Raw genomic sequence first — 24833 nt, forward strand, 5'->3', positions numbered from 1 at the left:
TTAGCATTGTTATGGCCTCTGCTGTGGTAGGTGTTTTGGGAGATTGCTAAAATATATGGCTTGGAAGGGGAAGCCACCCTAGATTCCATCAGCATCCTCCATAAATAAACATAGCAGCCATGTAAAAAGAGAGCACTTGCTCCTCAAATGAAGCTTCAAGAGAAGTCTCCTTTGCCACCTTAAGTCTCTCCTTCATAGAAATTCCAGAGCTACCCCTGCTCCTGTCTTCAAACAGCTTAGTCTGGTTGGGAAAACAAAACTACTCACATAAAGCAAGAATGAACAGTATGAAGCAGGATTCTGACATACTCTAATTTAATGCTAATCTAAAAGGACTCAATGCAACAAACACGCTAAGTAATTGTAATGACCAGAGAGAAGAGGTGCAAAAAACGAGTCTGCATAATTTATATTATTAATGTTCATTTCAATATTGCTTTGGCTATTAGCTAAAGTTTGGGGTTTTGTTTAGCTGTAAAGTGTTAATGATGCACCCAGATGTATCTCTTTTGAGGTGAACTTCACCCTATGCAATGAAGACTTGGTGTTGGGAAAGACCCCCAGGCCTGGGCAAGGCTGCTGATGCAGTGCTTCATGCCAAGGGTACAACTCCAGGGAGCCCCTTCCCAGCTGAGAACAGCTGGGATGGGAACACCCGCGGAGACATCCCAATATCCTACAGAGCAGTTCTGCTGTGCAGCGAATGCTTCCTGGATACCATCACAGCCTGTTGTCCTCCTGGGGCTTGGGATTTCCCAAACTCAAAGAAGACAAGAAAATGACTTAGAGCTAACAGCTTGAACTGCAGACCCTCTGTCGCCACTGACTTAATCCTTTGGTTTCCACAATGTCAAAAAGGCACTCTTAATAATTTAGCATACTATCAGAATTTCAAACTCTAATTCCCAAACAATCCACCAAGAAAATTCTCAAGAATGACCTCAACAGTAGCCTGGATCCATCCCAGGGCCCCCATTTTCAAGGAAATAAAGGAAATGGGGCTGTTTTCAAGTACTGGAAGGAAAGGGCATCAGTCTTGCCATTAGGAGCCCTAGACCCAAATCCAATTTAGTTTGGAGTGAAATTCTCATCCGATCACCCTCTAGCCTCATTGTCTCATCCAAACAATGGTGGGTGGGAAGTGGACACCACCTGCTTTACAGCACTGCTGGAAAGGTTAAATGAGGTAATGTGAATATAAGTGTGTTGTTTGTTTTAAGATTTTATTTATTTACTAGAGAGGGAGAGAGGGAGACAGAGAGAGAGACAGGCAGAGGGAGAAGCAGGCTCCATGCAGGGAGCCCAACATGGGACTCAATCCCCGGTCTCCAGGATCACGCCCTGGGGTGAAGGCGGCGCTAAACCGCTAAGCCACGGGGGCTGCCCATAAGTGTTTTATGCGTAGTAGGTATTCAAACGTAGCTGAAATAAAAGCTAAAACATACCAGCATCACCACTGACATTAAAGTGCGAAAAGTGCTAACAGAGACCAAACATTTTCCTTGACCACCACTACCAAAGTGCCTTGGCTTTTTACTAGAGCTCTGAACATAGCTTTAAAACCTCATATTAAGGGTCATGATTGGGAGCATTTTTGTAAGGAACAAGAAATTTGTTTTAACAAGGTCAGGGTGTCACATAATTAAAAGGAACTTCAGCCAGTGAAGTCACCAAAGGCCCCGTTTTGTAGAAGTGCTGTGGCTGGCATCCTCTTAGGACTCCTGTGTGTGAATGATGCAATCTCTGGAGAACTTCTCAGGGATTAAGAGGGAGAAACTACCCCAAATCCCTAACACAGAAGCTTGAGAAGCTATGAGAAACATTTCCTTCTGACACTCCATATTCTTCAGCCTTATCACCGTCTTCCCAGGGCAAGTCCAAGCTCCATACCCAGACCACAAGACCATCATCCATTATCTGGCCCCACTTAATTGTTCTCAGACCTCATCTCTTGTCCTTCCTTCTTAAAATTTCTATCTCAGCAACACTGACTTTGCCTAGGAATTCACCAGTGTGTACATGCATGCACACTGTTCCTTTTACCCCCATTGCCCTCCCTACTCCACCCAACCCTAACATCCACAACCTGGCTACTTCAGGTGTGATCCTACATCTCCATATTCCAGGACTGGTTAGGACTGCAGAGTCTGTAGCTTGCCCCATACCTACTGAATCACAATCTGCATTTTAATAAGATCCCTATGATTGTACTACTACAGTTTCATAAGTTTCATAAGGAAACTTAAAGTTGGAGAAGCCCAAGATCCCACCTTTCCCAAAAACCCTCTTTGATAACCAGTAGCCCCTACCTCCCACCATCCCAGGACAGACACTCCTCCTTCAATGTTCCCAAACTTTTGCTCATCTCATTTATTAGAGTATCTTGCATATACTTATTTGTCTATATGTCTGTTTTTGCTTCCCACAGGCTATAGACCACCTAATCCTTGTGTCCCCTGAGCTGTACAAGGTATGGCATATGGTCAGAGCTTAAAAACTGTCATCTGTCACAGCTGGTAATAAACCCCTTGTGATTTTCAACTTTAATAACTTAATTTTAATTTTTTTTTTAAGATTTTATTTATTTATTCATGAGAGACACAGAGAAAGAGAGAGGGGCAGAGACACAGGCAGAGGGAGAAGCAGGCTCCATGCAGGGAGCCCGATGTGGCACTCGATCCCTGGACTCCAGGATCACGCCCTGAGCCAAAGGCAGGTGCTAAACCACTGAGCCACCCAGGCGTCCCATAACTTTAGTAGTTTTAATAAGTTTCATAACTAAAATTTTAATCACTAACTTTATTTTTATTTACTTATATTTTTAGAGAGGAAGGGGGTGAAGGGCAAAGGGAAAAGGAGACAGAGAATCCCAAGCAGGCTCCATGCCAGCACAGAGCCTGACTCGAGGCTTGATCTCATGACCCTGAGATCATGACCTGAACCGAAACCAAGAGTTTGACGCTTAACCACTGAGCCACCTGGGTACCCCTAATCACTCACTTCAATAACTAACTTAGAGGGATGCCTGGGTGGTGCAGCAGCTGGGCGGCTGCCTTTGGCTCAGGTCGTGATCCTGGGATCCAGGATCAAGTCCTGCACTGGGCTCTTGTGGGGAGCCTGCTTCTCCCTCTGCCTGTGTCTCCTCTCTCTCTCTCTCTCTCTCTCTCTCTCTCTCTGTGTGTGTGTGTGTGTCTCTCATGAATAAATGGATAAGTCTTAAAAAAACAAAACAAAACTAACTTAGATACCTGTGAGCTATGTGCAAAAGTATCACAATTTAGGTTAATAGGTTAATCATGTTACACATTGAACCCAGATACTTTGAAGATTGTAATTACATATTTTTTGAAGTATTTAAAATATTATAAAATTTTAAGATATCCTAGAATTTCTTTTTTATAGTGGAAAATTTCAAACACACACAAAAGCAGGAAGGAATAATGAGCCTCTTGTCATCCAGCATCAACAAATATCTTTTTTAAAAAAAAAAAAATCTGGTTTCATCTATTTCCCTCATCTGACTCATTCACTCTTTGGGAGACTAGATCATTTTAAAATAAATCCCAGATATATTATCATTTCAACCACAAGTATTTCAGTATGTATCTATAATTTCAAACAACTTAAGAATTTTATCATGCCATTATAATACCTAATAAAATTAACAGTAATGCTTAATATAATCTAATACTCCATGTTCAAATTTCCCTATTTCAAAGATGAATTTGTATAATTCAAATTCTGCAAATGAGTTTGCAGAAATCAAGTGAGTGTTTTATAGCAAACAAAAAATCACTCTCAGCAATGAGAAGGTAAATTACTCATGCCCATGGTTTCAGGCACACGTTGGCTATGTGAAGGAAATTATATTTGCCTTTAAATGCCACTTGCAGGTTTCCCTCCATCTCACAACTAGATTACTTAACTTTTACAAAACTGTACCAAACTTTTATAAAGAATGTAGAGGTAAAATAGAACAAATCAAAAGCCATGCTGAGGTCCATTCAAGCATGTCCTTTGAAAGCAATGAAATAAATCGGAATTAGAATAGTAGGATGATTATTTAACAAAAAAGAGACAGGCAAAGAACAGATATTAAGCTAAATGGTTTTCCCAAGAGCCAAATCAACAGGCCTCAGAGTTGTAGAGGATAGGATCTAGAGGGATGGTAACCTTGATGACTTTGAAATTTTGCTTTTAATGATCTGTATTTTTTCTGTCTGCAGTAGGAACATGGGGTTTCTGAGAAACATACTGGCACATGTGGTTTGAAGAGCAAATTCAATTACCTCAGAGTTGTTCTCCTGTTAACAGTAAGTTCTGATCCATGCTCCATAGGTCAAGAGCACAGTTCAAGTTTCTCTTTGCCCCCTGTTTGAATCATACTTCATCACTGCCTTCCCGCTTGTCTTAGCTCTGTCCATAACATGCCGACAGGCAGAGATTCCAGTCTCCACACAATGGCCAGCCATTCAACCACATTCTGCTTTGTCCCTAAACATCCACTCCCCCGGCTCCTGCTGGGTCTGTTATATTCAGATATGAACTTTCCAGGAATCTGATCATGTCACAGGCCTTTTCCTGTACAAGTTCAATGCTAATCATGAATAGTGGGCTTCACACAGAGGGTTAGTATTATTCATGAAAATTATGACTCCACATCCAGAAATAGGGCAAAACTGGCCTAAAATAGGCAGGGTGTATCTCCATCGAGTCCACTAGGCAATTACCAAGGTCTCTTGCTTCACACAGCACAGGAGTTTTCAGACACACTAAGGAGCACAATGTTCTGCCAGACTTTCTAGGTGTGAGGCTCAGCTAGATGGGGAGCCCTGGTGCCCAAAGAGTGAACGGAAGGGTTTTCCAAAGAACCAAAGCCAGGCACTGTTCCCTCCCCCACACCCTCAAAGCAGGTATTCCCCAGCTCTCATTCTTAACCTCTGTAGGTCTCCCTACCCAGACCATTTCAAGGCCAACTTTAGAAGCTTTGAAAAGGCTACTAAAGGACCATAAAAAAGGAAATGATATTTAATTTTCTTTTTTTTGGAACAGTAAGGCACATCCTGCAAATATCAGGAATTAGAAGGGTACTAGATGGGTTGTACCATTTTTCAGTAATTCTCTCTTCTGGAAGTTAGTTTCAGTGACCACATGAGTCGGTTCCCACTGGCCCAAATTATATTTTATAAATGCAAGTTCAGGATTATCTTCCCAAATAAAAGCAGCCAGATTGAAATCCCCTCTCTGCCATTCCTAAGAGAATGACATAGGCTAGTAGTAAAAGACTATCTTTGTGTAGAACAAATGGACCGAGGAAAATCTGCTTTCCTCTCCCCCTGCCCCTTTCTTCTTTACATAACTAGAGCCAAATGAGATGTTTTTCATTTTAAAAATTTGATTAAGCAGACTGAGCAAAAGCCCATTCTGCTGGTCTTTACTGTTTTCTCAATTTTGGGACTGAATCAAGGCATACTCGGGTTGGAAGGATAGTGAGGCCAGGGCCTCACTGCCAGGCAGCGGTACCATTTGGAAGTTTAACTTTTGGAAGGTGAGTGGTGGGGCCTGCAGCACTGGTTCAGGGGATGGCCCTTCCCCATGAGGCAGCAGAATTCAGACTGCTGTGGTGGGCATGAGTTGAGTTAGAGGTCCCAGATCCCCCGCAGACTTCCCATATCACTCTATATGCACAGCCTCCAGTCCTCCTGAGGAGTGAGGAAGGTGGCAGGGCAAGGAGTGAGGATAAATAATATGGAAAAAACAACCCAGGTAGAATTATTATGAATGCACGATCCCTTTCCTCAGCTCTAGTAACTAAAAAGACCTGTTCCCCTTGGCATATTTGGAGATACTACGGGGGCTCAGTCAGTTAAGGATCTGATTCTTGATTTTGGCTCAGGTCATGATCTCAGGCTTTTTTTTTTTTTTTTTTTTTTTCCTCAGGCTTCTTAGATTGAGCTCTGTGTTGAGCTCCATGCTAGGCGTGGAGCCTGCTTAATATTCTCTCTCTCTCCCTCTGCCCCTCTGACCCCTCTCTCAAAAAAGAAAGAAAAAAAGATCTGACGAACACTACATTAATAAACTCCTTCCAGTTCTGGCTTTGGATTCTATACTTTAAGCCTTCCTATAATATTTCCTACCTTTTTTTCAAGTATCTTCCAAAGAATCCCTGCCACGGCACATATTCCCTAAGGGTCACGGTATCTTTTTACCTTTGTACCTTGTATATAATAAACACTGAATAAACAAATAAATGAAGGCAACAGCTAGAAAGCAGGCGTTGGAGTAAAAGGCTAAAGAAACTGGGTTTTTCATAGTAGAGAGGGATGAGGTATGAGTTATCATGAAAAACAACAGAACATCTTTATGCTAACATGAGGAAAAGGACAATCACGCTGGTGTTGGAGGGGATCAATGAGGTATTTCCCAAATATCATTTTTCAGGGGAGATAGTGCATCAAATGCAAATAAGTAGTGTCATAGTTTAGTTTTACTGTCTATAAAGGATTCTTCATTCAATCTAGACAATTCATTCCCTAAAGCGTGAGGTAGTTTTGTTTTCCTGGCGTTCTACTGAGCCCTTGCCATCTCTCTATCCATGAATGAATCCACATGAGGAAATTAAGTGGGAATTAGAAATTCTGGGTGGACTTATCCATTAAGGGAATGGGTCCTAGGGAAACCAGGCATTCTATTCCTGAAAAGCCTCAACAAGAGGAGGAAAATCCTCAGCCCAGGATGGCTTCTCCTTTCACCTGCTTCATGAAATCCACCTGCCTGAACAACCTGCCCTCTGGGAGTGGCCTTTCACTCTGTACCCTCGGTGCTCAGTGTCCTGAAACCCGCAGTGGGTGCATGAGAGCCTTACTCTGGCAAGCAGGAATCTCGCAGTACTTCCAGTAGACACCATCCTCGTGCTCTGCCACATAGCACCAGGGGCTCACATCTCCATCTGGATTTCTGTCGGGGCAAGGACACACAAGTAACATTTCTGTCATGTTAAGTCAACTGGTTCATTGTTTTTCAAGTTTACCAAAATGGAACTTGTCAACTTCTGTATTATTTCTTTTTTTTTTAAAGATTTTATTTATTTATTCATGAGAGACACAGAGAGACAGCCACCCAGAGATCTCAACCGCTGAACCACCCAGAGATCCCTCTGTGTTATTTCTAATAATTGGTATGTATCTCAGTGCTATTTCTTTTGAAGAGAAAAAGGGGGGGGGCACCTGGCTGGCTCACTCTGAAGACCATGCAGCTCTGGAACTCAGGGTCATGAGTTCAAGCCCCACATTGGTGTAGAGATTATTTAAAAAAGAAGAAGAGGGATGTCTGGGTGGCTCAGCAGCTGAGCATCTGCCTTTGGCTCAGGGCATGATCTCGGGTTCAGGGATCAAGTCCCTTTTCGGGCTCCCTGTGAGGAGCCTGCTTCTCTCTCTGCCTATATCTCTGCCTCTCTCTCTCTTTCTCTCTCTGTCTCTCATGAATAAATAAATAAAATCTTTTTAAAAAGAAAGAAAGAAAGAAAGAAAGCTAAGCCAGTTTTAGTCAGAACATGCATTCCTATGATCCTGATACCAACTTCTGATGCAGCAGCAATATGTTTTAAAGGTTTAGTTCACATTTCTAAAATGCTCTTTAAGGTTTTTTAACTCAAGAGTGCCCTGATGATAATGAGCCATCCTTCTGAAACAGACTCCAAAACAGCCAGGGTTACCACACACACAGAAAAGCCTTGCCTCTCCTCGGTGTTCTCAGCTCCCTTTCTTTCGATTCAGAACACTGGAAACCTGACACTCCGGTTAGTCCGGAACTGGGCATAAAGACCCTGCAGCGGGAGCAGTGGGGCCGCCCCTATCAGGCCTGAGACGGATAAGCCTATTGTGAGGCCCAGAAGATAAGCCGCCCTGAAGCACAAAGGGTCCTTTCAGTTTTTGTGCCCAAAGGCAGGTGCCAGCGCCAACTCTGCTCTTCCCTGTCCCTCTGCCTTCCCCTCTAATCCAGATCCGTCGAGCTCAGAGAAGTGCATTCCCATCACTCGCCATCTCGCAGACATCTCCACTGCGATGAGTCTGGCACCAGAGCACAAGACAAACATGGTGTCGGATGTCAGCCGAGAAATCAAAGCAGGAAAACTTGTACAAAGCCCTTCTTTAAACAGTTTTTCACTGTCATCTTCCTCTCTCTATTCGGTGTCCAGCTTTGATGTAGTATTTGGTAAAGACCTTAGAAAACAACTGTTTGTTATCAATGTCAAAACCATTCTGAAAAGCATCAGAATAGCTTAATAAAGAATAAGCAAATTCATCTTGGATTTCACAGCAGTGCAAAAACAAAAGGCCTGGACTCACTGATGTGATGAGAATCAACATTTCGGCCTCCCTTTTTTTCTGAAGTAGAAACTGGTAGTTCAGGTCTGGTACATTCCATCAAGTCAAAGGAGAGGCTGCTACTGGCCAGGGCTGAGGAGAAAGATGATTCCCTCCAGGCTCTCAAAGTGGAGAACTATGTGCATTTCTGGGAGCCTGTGTAGGGCTGGGTGCTAATCTGTGAGAAAAGACTTTCTTTTTCATAGGAATTAAACCTATTTGGAAATTTAAAATTTACCTTAAAGTAGGGCTTAATCCAGGAGCTCTTTTTTTTTTTTTTTAAAGGTTTATTTATTTATTTATGACAGATAGAAAGAGAAAGGGAGAGGGGGGCAGAGACACAGGCCGAGGGAGAAACAGACTCCCCATAGGAAGCCCAATGCGGAACTCGATCCAGGACCCTAGGATCACGCCCATGAGCCAAAGGCAGACACTCAACCACTGAGCCACCCAGGTGTCCCCCAAGGAGCTCTTCTTAGAAGTCGTATTTGATAGAAAGCAACCGAATAATAGCATAAACTAGTAGCCCACTACCAAGAGACACTTTGGAACAAGAATTTAAGTAACATGTAAAAACAAACACACAAAAATCCCAAACACTGGTTTCTCTTCCCAACCCAACCCAACTATTTCTATGAATAGCAATAGGGAAAGAAAGAAACCAGAGATAGAGTGAGGTTAATTGCTTTAATTATGCAAAAAATATTTTAATGAATATGTATAACTCTGAAAGTAAAATGTAAAAGAATGAGTTGAGTGTGTGTAAATTTTAACAATAAAATGCAACAGATAGCAAAATGTGAAGTAATATAATACGAACTCTTACCTCTGGGAAATGGGGCTTGCCGAGGATTTCAGGGGAAAGATGTCAAATGAGAGACTTTATTTAAGCAATATTCATCTATAATTTTTGAGAATTTTTTTAGAAAAGCTTTTAACATTTTTATAGTAACAAATAAAAAATAATCCAACAGCAACTGTGGGGAAATGGCCAGTTGCAACAAATTAGAGCAGAGGTAAAGGAGAGAGCTATAGGCACAGGGGTAACCTGGATGACAGGCCTGGGACTTCAAGACAGCCACAAGGGTCCTGGAGTGTTAGCAAAGGTACACAGAGAGAGAGGGTAAACAGTGTGGCCCATGCAATGCAGGTATGAATATGGTGGCTCACCTGGGTTGACAGTTACCATGGTTGAGATTCCAACATACTGGTAGAACCAGGGACATAGCATATGGCTCACAGTGTAGCTCAGTGATTATTTCTCTCTGTCCTGATGGCTCAAGAGGCTGCCTTTGTACCTGTCCTAATAATAACTAAATTCGACACAGTGCTGAACCATGAGTCACATTATCAGGATCTTGAGTATAAATAGCTAAAATGTAGCTATAACTGAAAGTGCTTAGAATCTTTCTTTGCTCTTGTCCCTATAGACCAGTGATTCTTTTTTTTTTTTTTTTTTAAGATTTTATTTATTTATTCATGAGAGAGAGAGAGAGGCAGAGACACAGGTAGAGGGAGAAGCAGGCTCCATGCAGGGAGCCCGACGTGGGACTCGATTCCAGGTCTCCAGGATCACGCCCTGGGCTGAAGGTGGTGCTAAACCACTGAGCCACCCGGGCTTCCCTAGACCAGTGATTCTTAACTTGTTTTGGATCACTGCTAACTTTGAGAATCTAATCAAAGTCATGGATCATCTCCATGGAAAACTGCAAGTACACATCTGAAGCACCTTGGATCTCAGGTGAAGTTACCAGACTCTTGTATCTCAGGTGAAGATCTCAGGTGAAGAGTCTGCCAGAGTCAGATAGGAGGTTAAGACCAAAGAAACACCTTATTCTAAGGAAAGAAACATCACAAATCTGATGGCTATAGCTGCTCCCAGAGCAAGGTTATTGTGGGCTAGCAGGAGGTGGGATAATGTAGGACAACTTCCTTTGCTCAGAAGCAGAGGGAGGTTTGGACCACAGATGGTGCTCTGCTTGACCACCACATTCACAGTAGCTTAGAAAGCTTTGCTACCTATTGTCCACTGATGATAGGGCCAACTAAGAAAGCCCTTCCCAAGAGACATGTAAGTGATTATACAGGAAAGCTGAGCTCTGAAAGCCTTTGTATCAAAGCAATCCCAGTTGAAAAGAGTGGTAGACTCTGTATATGTATGTATATACACACATACACACAAACACACACACACACACACACACACACACACAAGCAAGGTGTGGGAGGAAGATTTTTAAAATAGTAACAAGAAAGGCTTTCTGAGTAGGCCAAGAGGAGACAAAGAAGCTTTCCGTAGTTGTGAGCTATGCTGGAAGGGACTGGAAAAGAAGGTCAAAGATTTTCTTTATAAAGTACTGTGTGGTCCCATCTTACCTGCAATAATTATGCTCGCCTAGGCCCCCCTCCCCATTGGGGTATTTCAAAGTGTTGTATGGATGCTGGAAAGTCTCGTTCCAGAACAGGCATGGCTTCCCGCCTTGTAGCGCCGTCCAGTTCTGCGTTCCCCTATAATCTGCACCATTGGCTGTGAAACATTCTAGGAGAAAGAAAAGACAGGGAAAACTAATTTTCTGGCAACATCCATAGTCTCCTCCCTCTCTGGTCGATGTTTTATTTGTTTTGTTTGGACTCAGCTGAAAATGGATAACGTCTTGCTAGATCCTGGACACCACGAAATTAACACTGCTAGGGCTGAGTAAATCTGAAATGCAGTCCCCTCCAAATGCTGGGCTAGCCTTGGCACTAGCTTGTCTACAGACACTTTACGGATACTTTTCCCCTAAAGTAATCAGATCCCAACTAGGATATAAACAGGGAGCTGAAATGTATTGAAGCCCATGAAGTGAACCAGGAAACCCCCAAATCTGGGAACAGTTGGTAAGAGCCATCACAAGGGATTCTGGGTGCTCGGAGGGGGGCACTGGTCTCGCCAGTGTCTCTGTGTGGTAACTAGAACCAGGTCACCAGCTGTAAGTGAGCTCTCCCCTACAGTCTGAAAGGCTGCACTGACACTTGGATTTAATAAGACCATCGGATACAGCAACGCTTTGGAATCCCAATCACACAAGTCTGGGAATGACTCACATTCCCTGGTAATGAAGAACAGTCCTCCCAACACCGTTTTAGATAGAGATGCAACAGAATAGATAGTTAACAAGAGGGAACAGGGGCCAACTTGGCATTTTCTCTCACCTCTTTCCGAAATTCCTCCCTACAAGACACACTGAATATTATCTCAGGTCCGTTTAATAAAATGACAAAATCCTTGCAGGTGCAGCAATGTGCTTCTAAAATCTGCTTCTCAGACTTTGGGGGGGATGGGAACTGAGGCTGATAGGATTTCCCCCCACATATTGCATGCATTAAATTCACAGAGGTTCATGAGAAAGGCACAGTACAAAGAGCAATTTTTAAAAATTAGCTTAGTTGAAACTGACAGATAGAAATACTTCAAACACTTCTTTAAGATGTATCACTAGGAACCTGACAATCTGGGGGAGTTACACTGACATTCTCAGTTTTCTTTCTTTCCTTCCCCTGGCATGCACTGACCTATAACTTCCGGTATGAAGGACTCAGCCCTGTCTCCAGAGCAGTGCATGTGCCTGCTCCAACCTAAGCATGTGAACAACATGAGCACATCTACATTTTAGAAGATATTTCTTTTAATATTTAAAATCTATCCACAAACCATCTCTCTTCCTGTACCTCCTTCCTCCCTCGATCTGGGCCCTTTGTTTTGTCTGGAATAGCACGGTTTTATGGACAACCAAAATAACCTGGATTTCCAGGCCACACAGAACATCATAGCAATTTATCATGCTTGGTGTGACATTCATATGTTACAGTCAGTGCAACTCATCAGGTACCAAAACAACCAAACACTCTACCCAGAGTGTGCATAAATACAAAAGTTCAAAGGAGGCAGCTCAGTGTAGCATAAAATACACCAAATCAAGAGGCAAAGCTCTGGTTTCTTGTCCTGGACCTGCTGCTGGCCAGCTGTGCGACCTTGGATGAATTGCCATTGTCCACAGCACCAGTAACGCTTATGTGGTATTTTACCATGTGCCAAGCTCTGCTCTAAATGTTTTATAAATATCAATTCCCTACCAATCTGGTGGGGAGATCCCTCAATATCCCATTTTACAGTTGGGGCAACTGGGGCACTCAACCACCCCCTACAGTGCCTCTAAAAGGACCCCTTCAGATCATCCTTGCTTTCCCCGTACTTTCCCTTACTACACTTCCCACTCATCAGCAAATCCTGTTGACTTTCTTAAAATATATACCCTGAAAATGCCCTCTCTTTCCCATCTTAGGTGCCACCATTTTAGTCTTGCTCACCATCAGAGGATAGTAGAGCCTTGTTCAGAACTCACAGCTTCTATTTCCATGCTCCTTCAATCTGTTCTCTGCACGGTGCTCAAAGTTCCCAGGAAAATGTAAGCACTGGGAACAAAACCCAAACACTTCATCCTTACCTGCAAAGCCTCAGTGATGTGGCCCCAGTCCTTTCCTTTCACGGCACCCTAAGCTCTTCTAGTCACTTGCTATGCTCCTGCCACACTGGTCTGTTTCTAATTCCCTAAACACACCATACTACTTCCTACCCAAATGTTCTACCCCTAATACCTCCCAATGCAGACTAAATGTTACCTCCTCAGAAAACCCATCTTCACCATTTCCACTCCTAGATTTTTGTCTTTCATGTTTGCTTCATAGCATTTATTATCACTAGAAATATATATGATCTGCTAGACAGGAAGAAATATTCTGTGTGTGTGTGTGTAGAGTTTGAGACTCCCGACTCCAGAGTAAGAGTGGGACCTGGAAACCTGTATTTCTAAAAATCTGCCTAAGTGCTTCTGTTAAGTAATTTGGCTTGGGAAACACTAGACTAGATGATTCTAACTGCATCAAGCCAATCTTTTGCCGATTGCTAGAATTTTAATTGCTATGTGTTAATACATCTTTTATCTCCAACCACAAGTGGTTGAAGGGTTGCCCGGGAGCCAGAAAGGCCAGCCACCCAATGGAAGGCCTTAGGAATAGATAGCAACTTGCAGGATGGTGGGGTCAGTGTTCCCAGAGGCTCAGATGACTTGATTTGTAACACAAAAGAATGTGGTGGCTATCCACACCTGTCAGTCCTGTGAATGGGGATAATGTGGCATCTGAGAGGGGAATAGCAAAGTGCAGGTTTGTTTGCTTCAGTGTTTCTCCTAGACTCAAATCTTCTTCTCAGATGCATTAGGGAAATAGAGAATATACCATATTTTATGATTATTTTTTTAATGGGTTTGCCCAGTGCATGTCAATTGTGGAAAAAAAAAAAAAAGGAAAACAGGGGTGGCGCAGTGGTTTGGTGCCTGCCTTTGGCCCAGGGCGCGATCCTGGAGACCTGGAATCGAGTCCCACGTCAGGCTCCTGGAGCATGGAGCCTGCTTCTCCCTCTGCCTATGTCTCTGCCTCTCTCTCTCTCTCTCTATCATAAATAAATAAAAATTTAAAAAAAGGAAAACAAGTGTGAATATTCTGGATTAAAGTGATGTGCGCATCTTGATTTCATCACAATACCAAAGGGCATAGCAAGGACCCCTCCTCCCTTATTGTCTATTGCTGTAAAACTGACATATAAGCTTTAGCTAGATAAGTAAGATATGGCTTAAACCAATAAAAATAAAATATCACATGGCCAGCTGTATATTTAAGCATTCGGTGAAAGGGAATGAGCAAAGGTGATAGATCTCATATCTAGAATATCATTTATTAATCCATTCAACAAGTATTGATTCAGTACATACCATGTGTCTGGCACTGTTCACAGCACTAAGGCTATATTGGTGAACACTGCAGTCATGGAGCTTACACGCTAACAGGGGATCCACACTTATAACAAACCAATCAAATTCATACCAGATAGTGAGGAATACTATAAGGAAAAATGGAGTAAGGGGATGGAAACTGAATGGCAGGGGCTCTCTTTTAGAGAGGGTGGGCCTAATAAAAATTAAAAAAAAAAAAATAAATAAAAGAGGGATCCCTGGGTGGCGCAGCGGTTTGGCGCCTGCCTTTGGCTCAGGGCGCGATCCTGGAGACCCGGGATCGAATCCCACGTCGGGCTCCCGGTGCATGGAGCCTGCTTCTCCCTCTGCCTGTGTCTCTGCCTTCTGCCTCTCTCTCTCTCTCACTGTGTGCCTATCATAAATAAATAAAAATTTAAAAAATAAATAAATAAATAAATAGAGAGGGTGGGCCAGAAAAGGCCTGGAGAGAAGGAGGCATTTGAGCAGGGATGAGGTCAAAAAGAGGAAACAGGGGGATCCCTGCATGGCTTAGTGGTTTAGCACCTGCCTTTGGCCCAGGGCGCGATCCTGGAGTCCCAGGATCGAGTCCCACGTCAGGCTCCCAGCATGGAGCCTGCTTCTCCCTCCTCCTGTGTCTCTGCCTCTCTCTCTCTACGTCTATCATAAATAAATAAATAAATCTTAAAAAAAAAAAAAAAAAAAAAAGAGGAAACAAAACCATAGAGACAATGTGGGAAGAGCAGTACTGGCAATTGGCACAGCAAATGGAAGACTCCTGCGGGCCCCAGCGTGTTTGGCAAATTTGGGGAACTAAAAGGCAGCTCCTCTAACCAGGATTAGGGTGAGTGGGTGGGAAGTGAAGAGGAGGGGGAGGAGAGAAGCCAGGTCAGGATGCACAAGGTCTAGAGCATTACATAAATCAGATTTTGGCTTTTGTTCTGAGTGTAAAGGGAAGCCAGTGTAGGGTTCTGAGCAGAGAAATTACATGATCTGACTTATCTTTTATAACAACTGTCTAGCTTCTGGGTAGAGGAAGAACTTTAGAGAGGCAGGAACTCAGTGGGGAGATCAAACAGGTGGTTATAGCAGAAAGATGGGCTAGAAAGGATGGCCTGGACCAGGCTGGTGGCTGAAAGGTGGTGAAAAGTGGCTGGATTCTGGATGTGCTTTGAAGGCAGAGCCAAAAGTATTTGCTGGGGTTTTGAATATAGGGTCTGAGAAAAAGAAGAGTCAGTAGAATCCCAAGGACATGGGCCTGAGAGGAAATGCTATTTACTACAATGGAGAGGGCACAAGAGGGGCAGAGTACCTTGAGTGGAACCCAGGGTTTGGCTGTGGATGGGTTAAATCTTAGATACCCTTCAGGACACTGGGTGGAGATACACAGGAAGTAGATGGCTTGATGAGCCAGGAGCTAAGGAAAGAGGCCAAGAGAGACTGGAGCTAGAAATGTGGCAGGAACAGCATGGATGTGTGGAGAGAACAGGATTACTGTGTATGGAGAGAGAAGACATCTGGGGCTGATTCCGGGGGCCCTGCAACATTTCAGGCAGGGAAAGAGGAGGGCCTGGCACTGATGAGTGAGAAAGTACGGCTTGGGAAGTGGGAGAAAAGCTAAGAGTGTGTGCATCTCGGAAGTCTAGGGAGAAGGTGTCGGAGGAAGAAGGAATAATAAACTGTGAACACTGAGGAAACTTTATTTCCTCATTTTCTCTGGCTAGATCCCAATTACCTTACAGAATTCATCTGTTTGACCCTATCCCTCCATGGGAGAACTCTGAAGGTTTTGTTATGGGGATTGAATGGAAACAGCCCTCAAGTTAAACATAAGCCTGACAGAAATTTAGCAATATAGCAGAAAACTTCCTCGATGAGACTGGCATCAGAGCGCCCAGAACACTAATTCCACCCTTCTAAGTTGGTAATTCTTTATCTTTTCCTCTATCACCAAAATTCTCCAAAGTATGGCATATGACATTTATTTTTTAAATTGGAGATGCTAATTTTATTGAAAATTCCCTGGAGATAAGTAGAATCACATTAGGATAATCAAACCTGTGGTTGAGGATCTTGAGCAAATGATTTTATGCCAACCATTTTCTGTAGGACCTGCTACCCCATGAAGGCCTGGAGGTCATGTCCATGGTAGTAAGATCTGTAGGCAAAGACTTCATGTTTGGGTGAAAGCTCAATGTCCTTCATTGCTAATAAAAGCTAGCTGGAGCTTTCTCTTTTAAAGCTATTATTGTTGGTTATGCTTGGAATTTCGAAGGGTTGGTTAATAAGAAAATACCTGATGTCATATATATTCTAAACTTTGATATTTATACCTCAAAATCCATAGGATCTCACATATTCACATGCTGTATGTAAAAGTATTTGAAGATTTCAATAATTTTAGAGGCATGAGCTATAGAAGACCTAGAAATACCAAAAACTATTTTCCACATTAAAATTCTCAAAGTCAGTCTACCTCTTGGAGAATTGTATGAAAAACAGGGACCTGCTCCTCAAACAAATACCACATACACAACATTTACAATTTCAGAAGCACTCATGGAACCTCTTAAGACCTTCTATGTAGCCCCAAGATCCATGAAGTCTAAGGACCCCCTAAATAAGTGTTAGCTAAGGAATACACAGACACACACAGAAACTTATAGGATTGAATATTTAATTTCAAGGGTTATGGAATAGTTTAAATCGAATACTGTTTTGCATGGAAAGCTTCTAACAACAATGTGGTACAGTTTGGAAAGTGTGGTTAGGGAGACTTACTTGGTTTACAAGCTACAGGTACTCAGCTAACCTCTTTAAGCCTCCATTTCCTCACTTATAAAATGGGGGATTAGGTTAACCACAGCTCAGGGCAACTGGAAGAATTGGAGGATGTGCAAATAGGTGCCAAATAAATTATTATTATTATGTAATTATAATTTTTTTTAAAAAAATCAAATTTATTATACATTTGAGACCATCCTGATCATATATTTCATTCTGGTCCACAAAAATAGTTATCTATACAAGGCAATATAATCAGAGTAGATAGGCATTTCATCCTATTGTAATTCTGTTTAAAGTTTTCAGGGTACCATCACCATCAGGATACCATCAGGATAGAAAATATATATAGTGTGAGTTCTGTGCTGAATCCACGCATTCAATGAATAAGAAGTAAGGTTGGGGGCGGGGAGGCATAATGAAGTAAATAAATTTTTCCTAATCAAAATATCAATTGTAAGTGTGATGAAATACATCTTTGTTTATATGTTCTAATGAATTATATGACCCAATATCTGTACTTGGGGCACGTGGGTAGCTCAGTTGGTTCAGTGTCCAACTCCTGGTTTAGGCTCAGGTCATAATCTCAGCGTCATAAGACGGAACCCGCAGTTGGACTTCATACTCATCGAGGAGTCTACTGGAGATTCTCTCTCTCCCTCTGCCCCTCCCTCTGCTTGCACACACAAGTATTCTCTCTCAAAATAAATAAACAAATCTTTAAAAAGAAATATTTGTACTTATTATAAGTAAGGAAAATGTTAAGTTAATACAGTCCCAGGCAATTTAACTCTGCCAGCTTGTACATGCACAGTATTTTTAAAATTCATGCTTAAAACATTATAATGAGACATTCTTTTAAAATAATTAAAACTTGACATATGAGACAGTGGTAGGAAAGCAGCAGTTAACCAAATGACATTCTGCTCCTTGATAAGATTTAATAAAGTTGAAGAATATGTTCTCAAAGAGTCTCTAAAACTAGATCATTTCTAATTACACTATTTGTCTGAAACCATACTATTGAGAAACAGAAAAATGTTCTCATAGTGACTCTAGAATATTCCTAGTTTTCTGGTAGAATTACTAGTTGGATCTCTATTCATGATGTCTGTGAGAGTTGCTGTTTTTAATTCATCAAAGTTAAGTGTCTGTTAAGGACCACATCAGCATCTCTAGTGATTCTATGTTGGAAGAATTCAGTTGGTTTTGACCCAGTTTGGAATCAACATGAATCAATAAACACTAAACTCAATTATGGCATCTTAAAATAAGACAGTAAAAACATTTTCCAATGGGAATATCTTCTGTTCCTTTAAAAATATCTCTAAAAGCTAGTAAGTGAGTAGAATTATAGAAATACAAGGCTTAAAAAAAAAAAAAAGAAATACAAGGCTTATGTGGAAAAAGCTCCTTTTAATATTTGGAGGGCAATATAACAGTATTGTCAGATGTCTGCTCAACACAACTACTACTCTGCTGGATTTCTGGTATAGATTGGTGTCCACTGGGAACTTGTAGGTACATCTTCAAAGTTCATGCTCCTGGGAAAAACTGCCTTTTGCACACAGACACTCAAAAGCACTACAGGAATGCTTATTTCAGTTATATGGAGCCCTGAAGTAAAGAGTAAAGAGACACATGACTGTGGGAAGGCAGTAGTACCCAACATTTTCCTACCTCAAGATGGCTGTGGTAAGAGCAGTGATTCCCATGATCATATAGACATAGGTTATCAGATCTAGACTAGAGAAAGGATAATTGGGGAAGGAGGTTCTCAGTATACACAGTATGTAAAGAGAAAGGACACCAGATAACTAGCTGACACTGTGTGGTTTAAGCAAATCACCTGGACACTTGAGGCCTGTTTCTTCACTTGTGAAACAATGGGGCTTGAGACAGATGGTCTCAATATCCCTTCAATTTAAACTCAAATTTAAAAAATAAAATAAAATAAAATAAACTCAAATTTCAAGATTCTATCATAATGGAACTGAAGTTCAAAAATCTAGGATGATGTGACTGGAGTGTACTGATAGCTCAAAATCTCTTCCAACCTTAAAATTCTCTAATTTTAGGGCACCTGGCTGGCTCAGTTATTAGAGCATGTGACTCTTGATCTCAGGGTTCTGAGTTCAACCCCCATGTTGGGTGTAGAGGTTACTTAAAAATAAAATCTTATGAAAATACAATAAAATAAAATTCTCTAATTTTACATGTTTCTCTAATGCATGTGACAATTCTTTGGTAAAAAAAAAAAAAAAAAAAAAAAAGTAACTCACCTTCAATGTGGGCCCTGAATCCATCAAAAAGGTACTTAAGTACTCTTTCTTCCTTAAAAGAAACCACATCTTCAACTAATAAATTATAAAGAAAAAAGAAAAAGAGGGGAATCCTCTAAGTTAATAGAGACTCTTGTTACCTGGTTTAGATCCCGAGTTAAACTGTAAAACAACTGATGAGACAACCAGGAGAATTTGAACACTGATTACTGACTGAATACTTGATGACATTAAGGAATTATTATTAGTTCTTCTAAGTGTTATGATGGTAACGTATTGTTACTATGTTTTTGAAAAGAGTTCATTTAGAGATACGTATTGAAATACTTACAGATAAGATGGTATGTCTGAGATTTGTTACAAAATAATCTAGTTGGGAAGATGAAGAAGGTACAAATGAAATAATATTGGCCATGGTTGGGATCCCTGGGTGGCGCAGCGGTTTGGCGCCTGCCTTTGGCCCAGGGCGCGATCCTAGAGACCCGGGATCGAATCCCACGTCGGGCTCCCGGTGCATGGAGCCTGCTTCTCCTTCTGCCTGTGTCTCTGCCTCTCTCTGTCTCTCTGTGACTATCATAAATAAATAAAAAGATTTAAAAAAAAAATATTGGCCATGGTTGATAATCATGAAAGTTGGGACATGGATACACATGACTTCCCTACATTCTTCTATTTTTGCACATGTTCTAAATTTCCCATAATAAAAATTTGTTAAAGGATACTGTGAAAACATGTTTTATAATTAATTTACCTTAGTTTCTTTTCAAAAACTGTAAACAAACTCAATCAGCTGTAAATTTAGTCATCTAAATTCAAGACAGACATTCACATATCATGTTCTTGGGCTATGTATTTTTTTTTTATTTTTTTTTGGGGGGGATATGTATTAAACAGTTGAAATGACCATAGAACAAGCTGTACTTTTGCCCAAAGTAGAATTACTATAAAAATAATCATTATAGGGATCCCTGAGTGGCTCAGCGGTTTAGCGCCTGCCTTCAGTCCAGGGCCTGATCCTGGAGACCCGGGATCGAGTCCCACGTTGGGCTCCCTGCATGGAGACTGCTTCTCCCTCTGCCCGTGTCTCTGCCTCTCTCTGTGTGTATGTCTCTTATGAATAAATAAATAAAATATTTTTAAAAAATTTTTAAAAGTTCTTAAAAAAAAAAAAGGACTATTCCAAGAAAACTGAACCTACTGTAAATATAAGACCAGAGGTTTAACTTCAGAAGACTGGTGAAAACACTGTAGAGAGGAGTCCTTATTGTTAGTTATATAAAAAACTGAAAAACAACCCAGAATGCAGTGCTGCTTGGGTACCAACCATTTTTTTCCCCATCTGGCTCTCATCTTGAATATGCTCCACTCCTACCCAGGCAGGACCCACCTGAGAACATGCCATGGTTGCCACTGTGAAGGACATGTGTTTCTGCCAGCAACAGTCACCATGAAAATGCAATAGTGCTTGAGAAATTTAAATCAAGTATGCAGTAGTGCTTTAGGATATTAAAAAAAAAAAAGAACAAAAAAACTATACAATCATCAGATTAAAGACCAAAAGATAGCTTCTGAGGAAGAATCTAGCTCTATAACATATACAGAGAGATAAGGCCAAGCCTCAGTGAAAGAATGGACACACTCAGACAGAAGTCCTCAGCTCAGAACTTAAGTTTAATGAATTAAACATGGATTTTATTGCCAATACCACCAGAACATACTTTGGTGATGGTATCATACTTTGATGATGGTATCTATCCGTATATTTGAGTACAAATGGATCTACTTCAATCATGAAATTTCACAATAAACATAGTTTTCACATAAGGAAACAGGAAGTTTATGTTTTAAAGCACAAAATTCAGTTCTCTGATGGACAATAACTTAGTGCCTTATGAATCAACTCTAAAGGAAACAAAAACAAGACAAAAAGATGGAACACTACTTGAAAGGTCAGTGTCTAGATCAGATAGCAATACACTCCTGTCGGAACTGGGGGCTCTAAGACACGTCCCTCAGTGCATGCTGCCACAGCCTGGTCAGACTTGATCTCCTTGAACTTTAACTGCTCAAGAAGCATCTGGCCCTGCTTCCACTAGCACCTCACTCATCTTTGTATCAATAGCAAGTACAGACCACTCAGAATGTGACTGGCAAATATTAGCTGAATGAAGGAAGCAAGTATATGGGGAAATTGGGGGGGAAATGCATTATAAACATATTTAGAGTGCCCTGGTTACCTCACCAACTCAGGACTCTAGGCTAGCCAATCATGACTTACCTAGCAATGACCTATGAGAGTATGAGAAGTTCCAGGAAAGTAGGTAAATCAAGTACTTGCTACTTAAACCAGAGAAATCTGCTATTAAAAGGAAATCCATGGCAAAGCTATTTGTAAAAGGGATAATCAACCCCCTCTGTAATGAAAATATACATTTTTATATTCTGAGTTTGCTTTAAGCAAGGAGACACTTGGCACAAATCCACTTTGCCTCACCATCTCTTGACCAACCCTATTTCACACTCTCTGAAACTCTCAATTAGTATTAAAGGGGATAAAACAAACTGACATAATCCAGCTTCTGGACAAGTTTCATCAGTATTGCCTATGCCCTATTGTTAATTTCAGATAGCAAGAAAGTTCCCATATAATGGAGCCCTGGAGGGCAGCCAACACTCCATGGAAGCTAGGCTGTGGGCTATTTAGCTTCCCTTGGTTGATATGGGATGGCCAAATAATATAAGAATTCTTGAGTTGGGAACTGAATAGCAGGTCAACAGCATATCCTTAGAGCACATCTTTAAAGTAAAATCTAAAGCAACAAAGTTGTGGTCTTTTATGAATTGGCACAGGAACGAGTCCTAGTCAGAGATGCTGGGCATACTGTAGGCATGTGGTAGGCACTTGTTAGTTGGTCCCAAGATAAAAATGATTAAAGTGACAACTTTTTAAGGTAATTATTCCCAAATACTACATGAGACAGATTTATAAATATATATATATATATATATATTCATTATCTGATATTTGAATTTAACTGAATGTCTAGTATTTAATCTGGCAATTATACTCTAGGGAGAGTAGAAACACGGTGAATCTCAGACATCCTTATGCCACTTAGGTTTCCAAAACACTGTCAGAAATGTTTACTTGAGAATTCAGATATGGATAATAAAGAGTCTACTTTCTTAAGAGTGAAACAAGATGTTGATTAGAGTTGCCTTCTCCTACGTCACAGTGAAGGGAAGTACAAAAGAATAATACAATTAGGATGGGGTTTCTTAACCTTAGCTCTACTAACATTTGGAGCCAAACAGTTCAATGAGGGAGGGCTATCCTATGCATTGTAAGATGTTTAGCAGTATCCCTGGCCTCTACCTGCTACATGCCAGTAGCAAATCCTACCCCACCCCACCCTGAGTTGTGACAATCAAAAATGTTTCCAGATATTAGGGGCACCCAGGTGACTCAGTTAAATGTCCCACTCATGATTTCAGCTCAGCGGAGAGTTGGCTTGGGATCCCCTCTTTCTCCCTCCCCCTTCCCCCACTCATGATTTTTCTCTCTCTCAAAATAAAATCTTTTGGGGTGCCTAGGGTGGCTCAGTCAGTTAAGGATCCAACTCTTAGTTTCTGCTCAAGTCATGATCTCAGGGTTGTGCTTGAGCCCGGGGTTGGGCTCCACGCCCAGCTAGAACCTATTCAAGATTCTCTCTCTCCCTCTGGCCATCCCCTACTCTCTCTCTCTCTCTTTAAAAAAAAAAAAAAAAAAAGTTTTCAGATATTGCCAAATGTCTCCAGGGGGCAAAACCTCCTCCAGTTGAAACCACTGATTTAGAAGAAATGGTCAAATAAACAGAAAGTGTTATATCCATTAACCAGTGGTCACGTAACAAAAGATTCTTCTCAAGGGAGAAATTCTCAGCTCACCCAGGGCCCCCTTAAGCCCATAATAAGGATAAGAGGCCTAGTCATTTCAGCTAAGACAATCAAAAACCCTTCATCTGCCACAAGTGCTAGAGAAGAATATTTGGTGAGCCAAACCAATGAAGCTCTGCATGGCTATGCACACATCATAGCAAGCAGGGCGTCATACCCAGCCTTTGAAGATGTTCCTTTTAAGTTAACCTCCCTTCCAACTAAACTTTTTCCAAATCTCTTCCTGCCATTTGGAAGTTGAGTGATTCTCAGCTGAAAAGGCCTGTATATACGAGGTGCAGATGGCGGCAGTTACGGCCCTCACCAGATGCTGCAGTCTCTAATTTGATTGAAAGGATATAATTAGACAACAGAAACACTTTAATGAAAGAGCAAAACATGGAGGGAGGGAAGGATTGAAGGCCCTTAACTGATGCCAAAACACCCACCAGTAATAGAGGCTTTGAGTCTGGGGCAAGGGAAGGGGAAAACCCCTTAAAAGGACAGTCCCCATCCTGTTTATTTCCCCATAGACATAGGAATAGGGATTTTATTATTGTAGATTTCCACTGTATTTTATGTGGGAACAATCTGATTAAAACCAGAAGAGTCTTCAAAAGAACATCAAAGAAAAACAAATATGGCTTCTGTGGTCATTATTAAAAATATTTTTACCAGCCCAATAATCTTCTTTGAAGACGAATTTTTATAGATTGAACAGCAGCAAGTAATTTACATACTGTGATGGCACTGGTTAATGATCGCTACCTTGTAGAAGAGGACCACTTGGTCGCCATGTTTTCATGTAACTTTAGGCCACCAAGGAACGTGGACAGTCATTTAACATATCTGTTTGGAAGGCATAAAGAAACCATGCAGAGTTAGTTCTACATGCTGATGCTGCAACCATTTTGAATCATCTTTAAAAGTTGCTTATGCTGTTTTTACTATTTCCTAGCTTTCAGACTTTGAGTGTGAGTATACTGTTCTGGTTTTAACCAAGAATCTAACCAAACTGAAAGAAATCCAGCCCTCAAAGTCTGAAGTTGCTAATGTGGTGTGACACTCGGGTTTGGAAACGGCTGCAGCCTCCTCAGCCCACTAGAAGCAGGGCCCGCCCTTGTGGTAAATTGAACAATAAAAGTTTAATGCTTTGGCGACTTGCCAAGGATTAAATCAGTGGCAAGAGAAACTAGAAGCTGGGCCTAACAGAGGGGCAGCCCCTAGAGGGTCCTGTTGTAATTAGGATGAATAAAGGCAACCTTACATGTTAGGTGGCCTAAAATCTTTTGTCTGCCAGGTGCTTCCTAGCACCTAACTTCATTTCTCTTCAAACTGTTGCAAGTCCAGAACGCCCAGCTAGGTTAGTAAGTGAAGCGTATGACTCTTGATCTTGGGGTTGTAAGTTCGAGCCCCACACTGGGTGTAGAGATTACTTAAAAATAAAATTGTAAAAAGAAAAATAAACTGTTGCAAGTCCAGGCTAGGGAGGTATTTCCTTAGGAAGAAGAACCAAAAGGGGTTGGGGGGGGGGGGGGGCAGGGAGTGAGAGATTTCCTTAGAGAAGAAGGCAAATTTCTGTATAATGTCTATTTTTGACAAGTATGGGCACCCACCCTCCATTTCCACAATGGCCTCTCTCCTTTCTATTTTCAGTCTGAATCCAGGATAATGTC

The 24833-nt window shown here is 41.4% G+C and overlaps 1 protein-coding gene across 2 annotated transcripts in view; it reads right to left on the reverse strand.

Annotated features, from left to right (window-relative positions):
* Nucleotides 1–24833, reverse strand: part of KREMEN1 (kringle containing transmembrane protein 1) — a 71600-nt gene that overhangs the window by 40811 nt on the left and 5956 nt on the right. For both annotated transcript variants that reach the window (XM_041729233.1, XM_041729232.1), the window contains exons 2-3: nucleotides 10743–10905; nucleotides 6866–6957 (exon numbers count right to left, since the gene is read on the reverse strand). In XM_041729233.1, coding sequence (XP_041585167.1) covers nucleotides 6866–6957; nucleotides 10743–10905 — 255 coding nt within the window. The remainder of the gene's footprint in view (nucleotides 1–6865; nucleotides 6958–10742; nucleotides 10906–24833) is intronic.

The sequence above is a fragment of the Vulpes lagopus genome, chromosome 14 (genome assembly GCF_018345385.1).
Source record: "Vulpes lagopus strain Blue_001 chromosome 14, ASM1834538v1, whole genome shotgun sequence".
Taxonomy (NCBI): Eukaryota; Metazoa; Chordata; class Mammalia; order Carnivora; family Canidae; genus Vulpes; species Vulpes lagopus.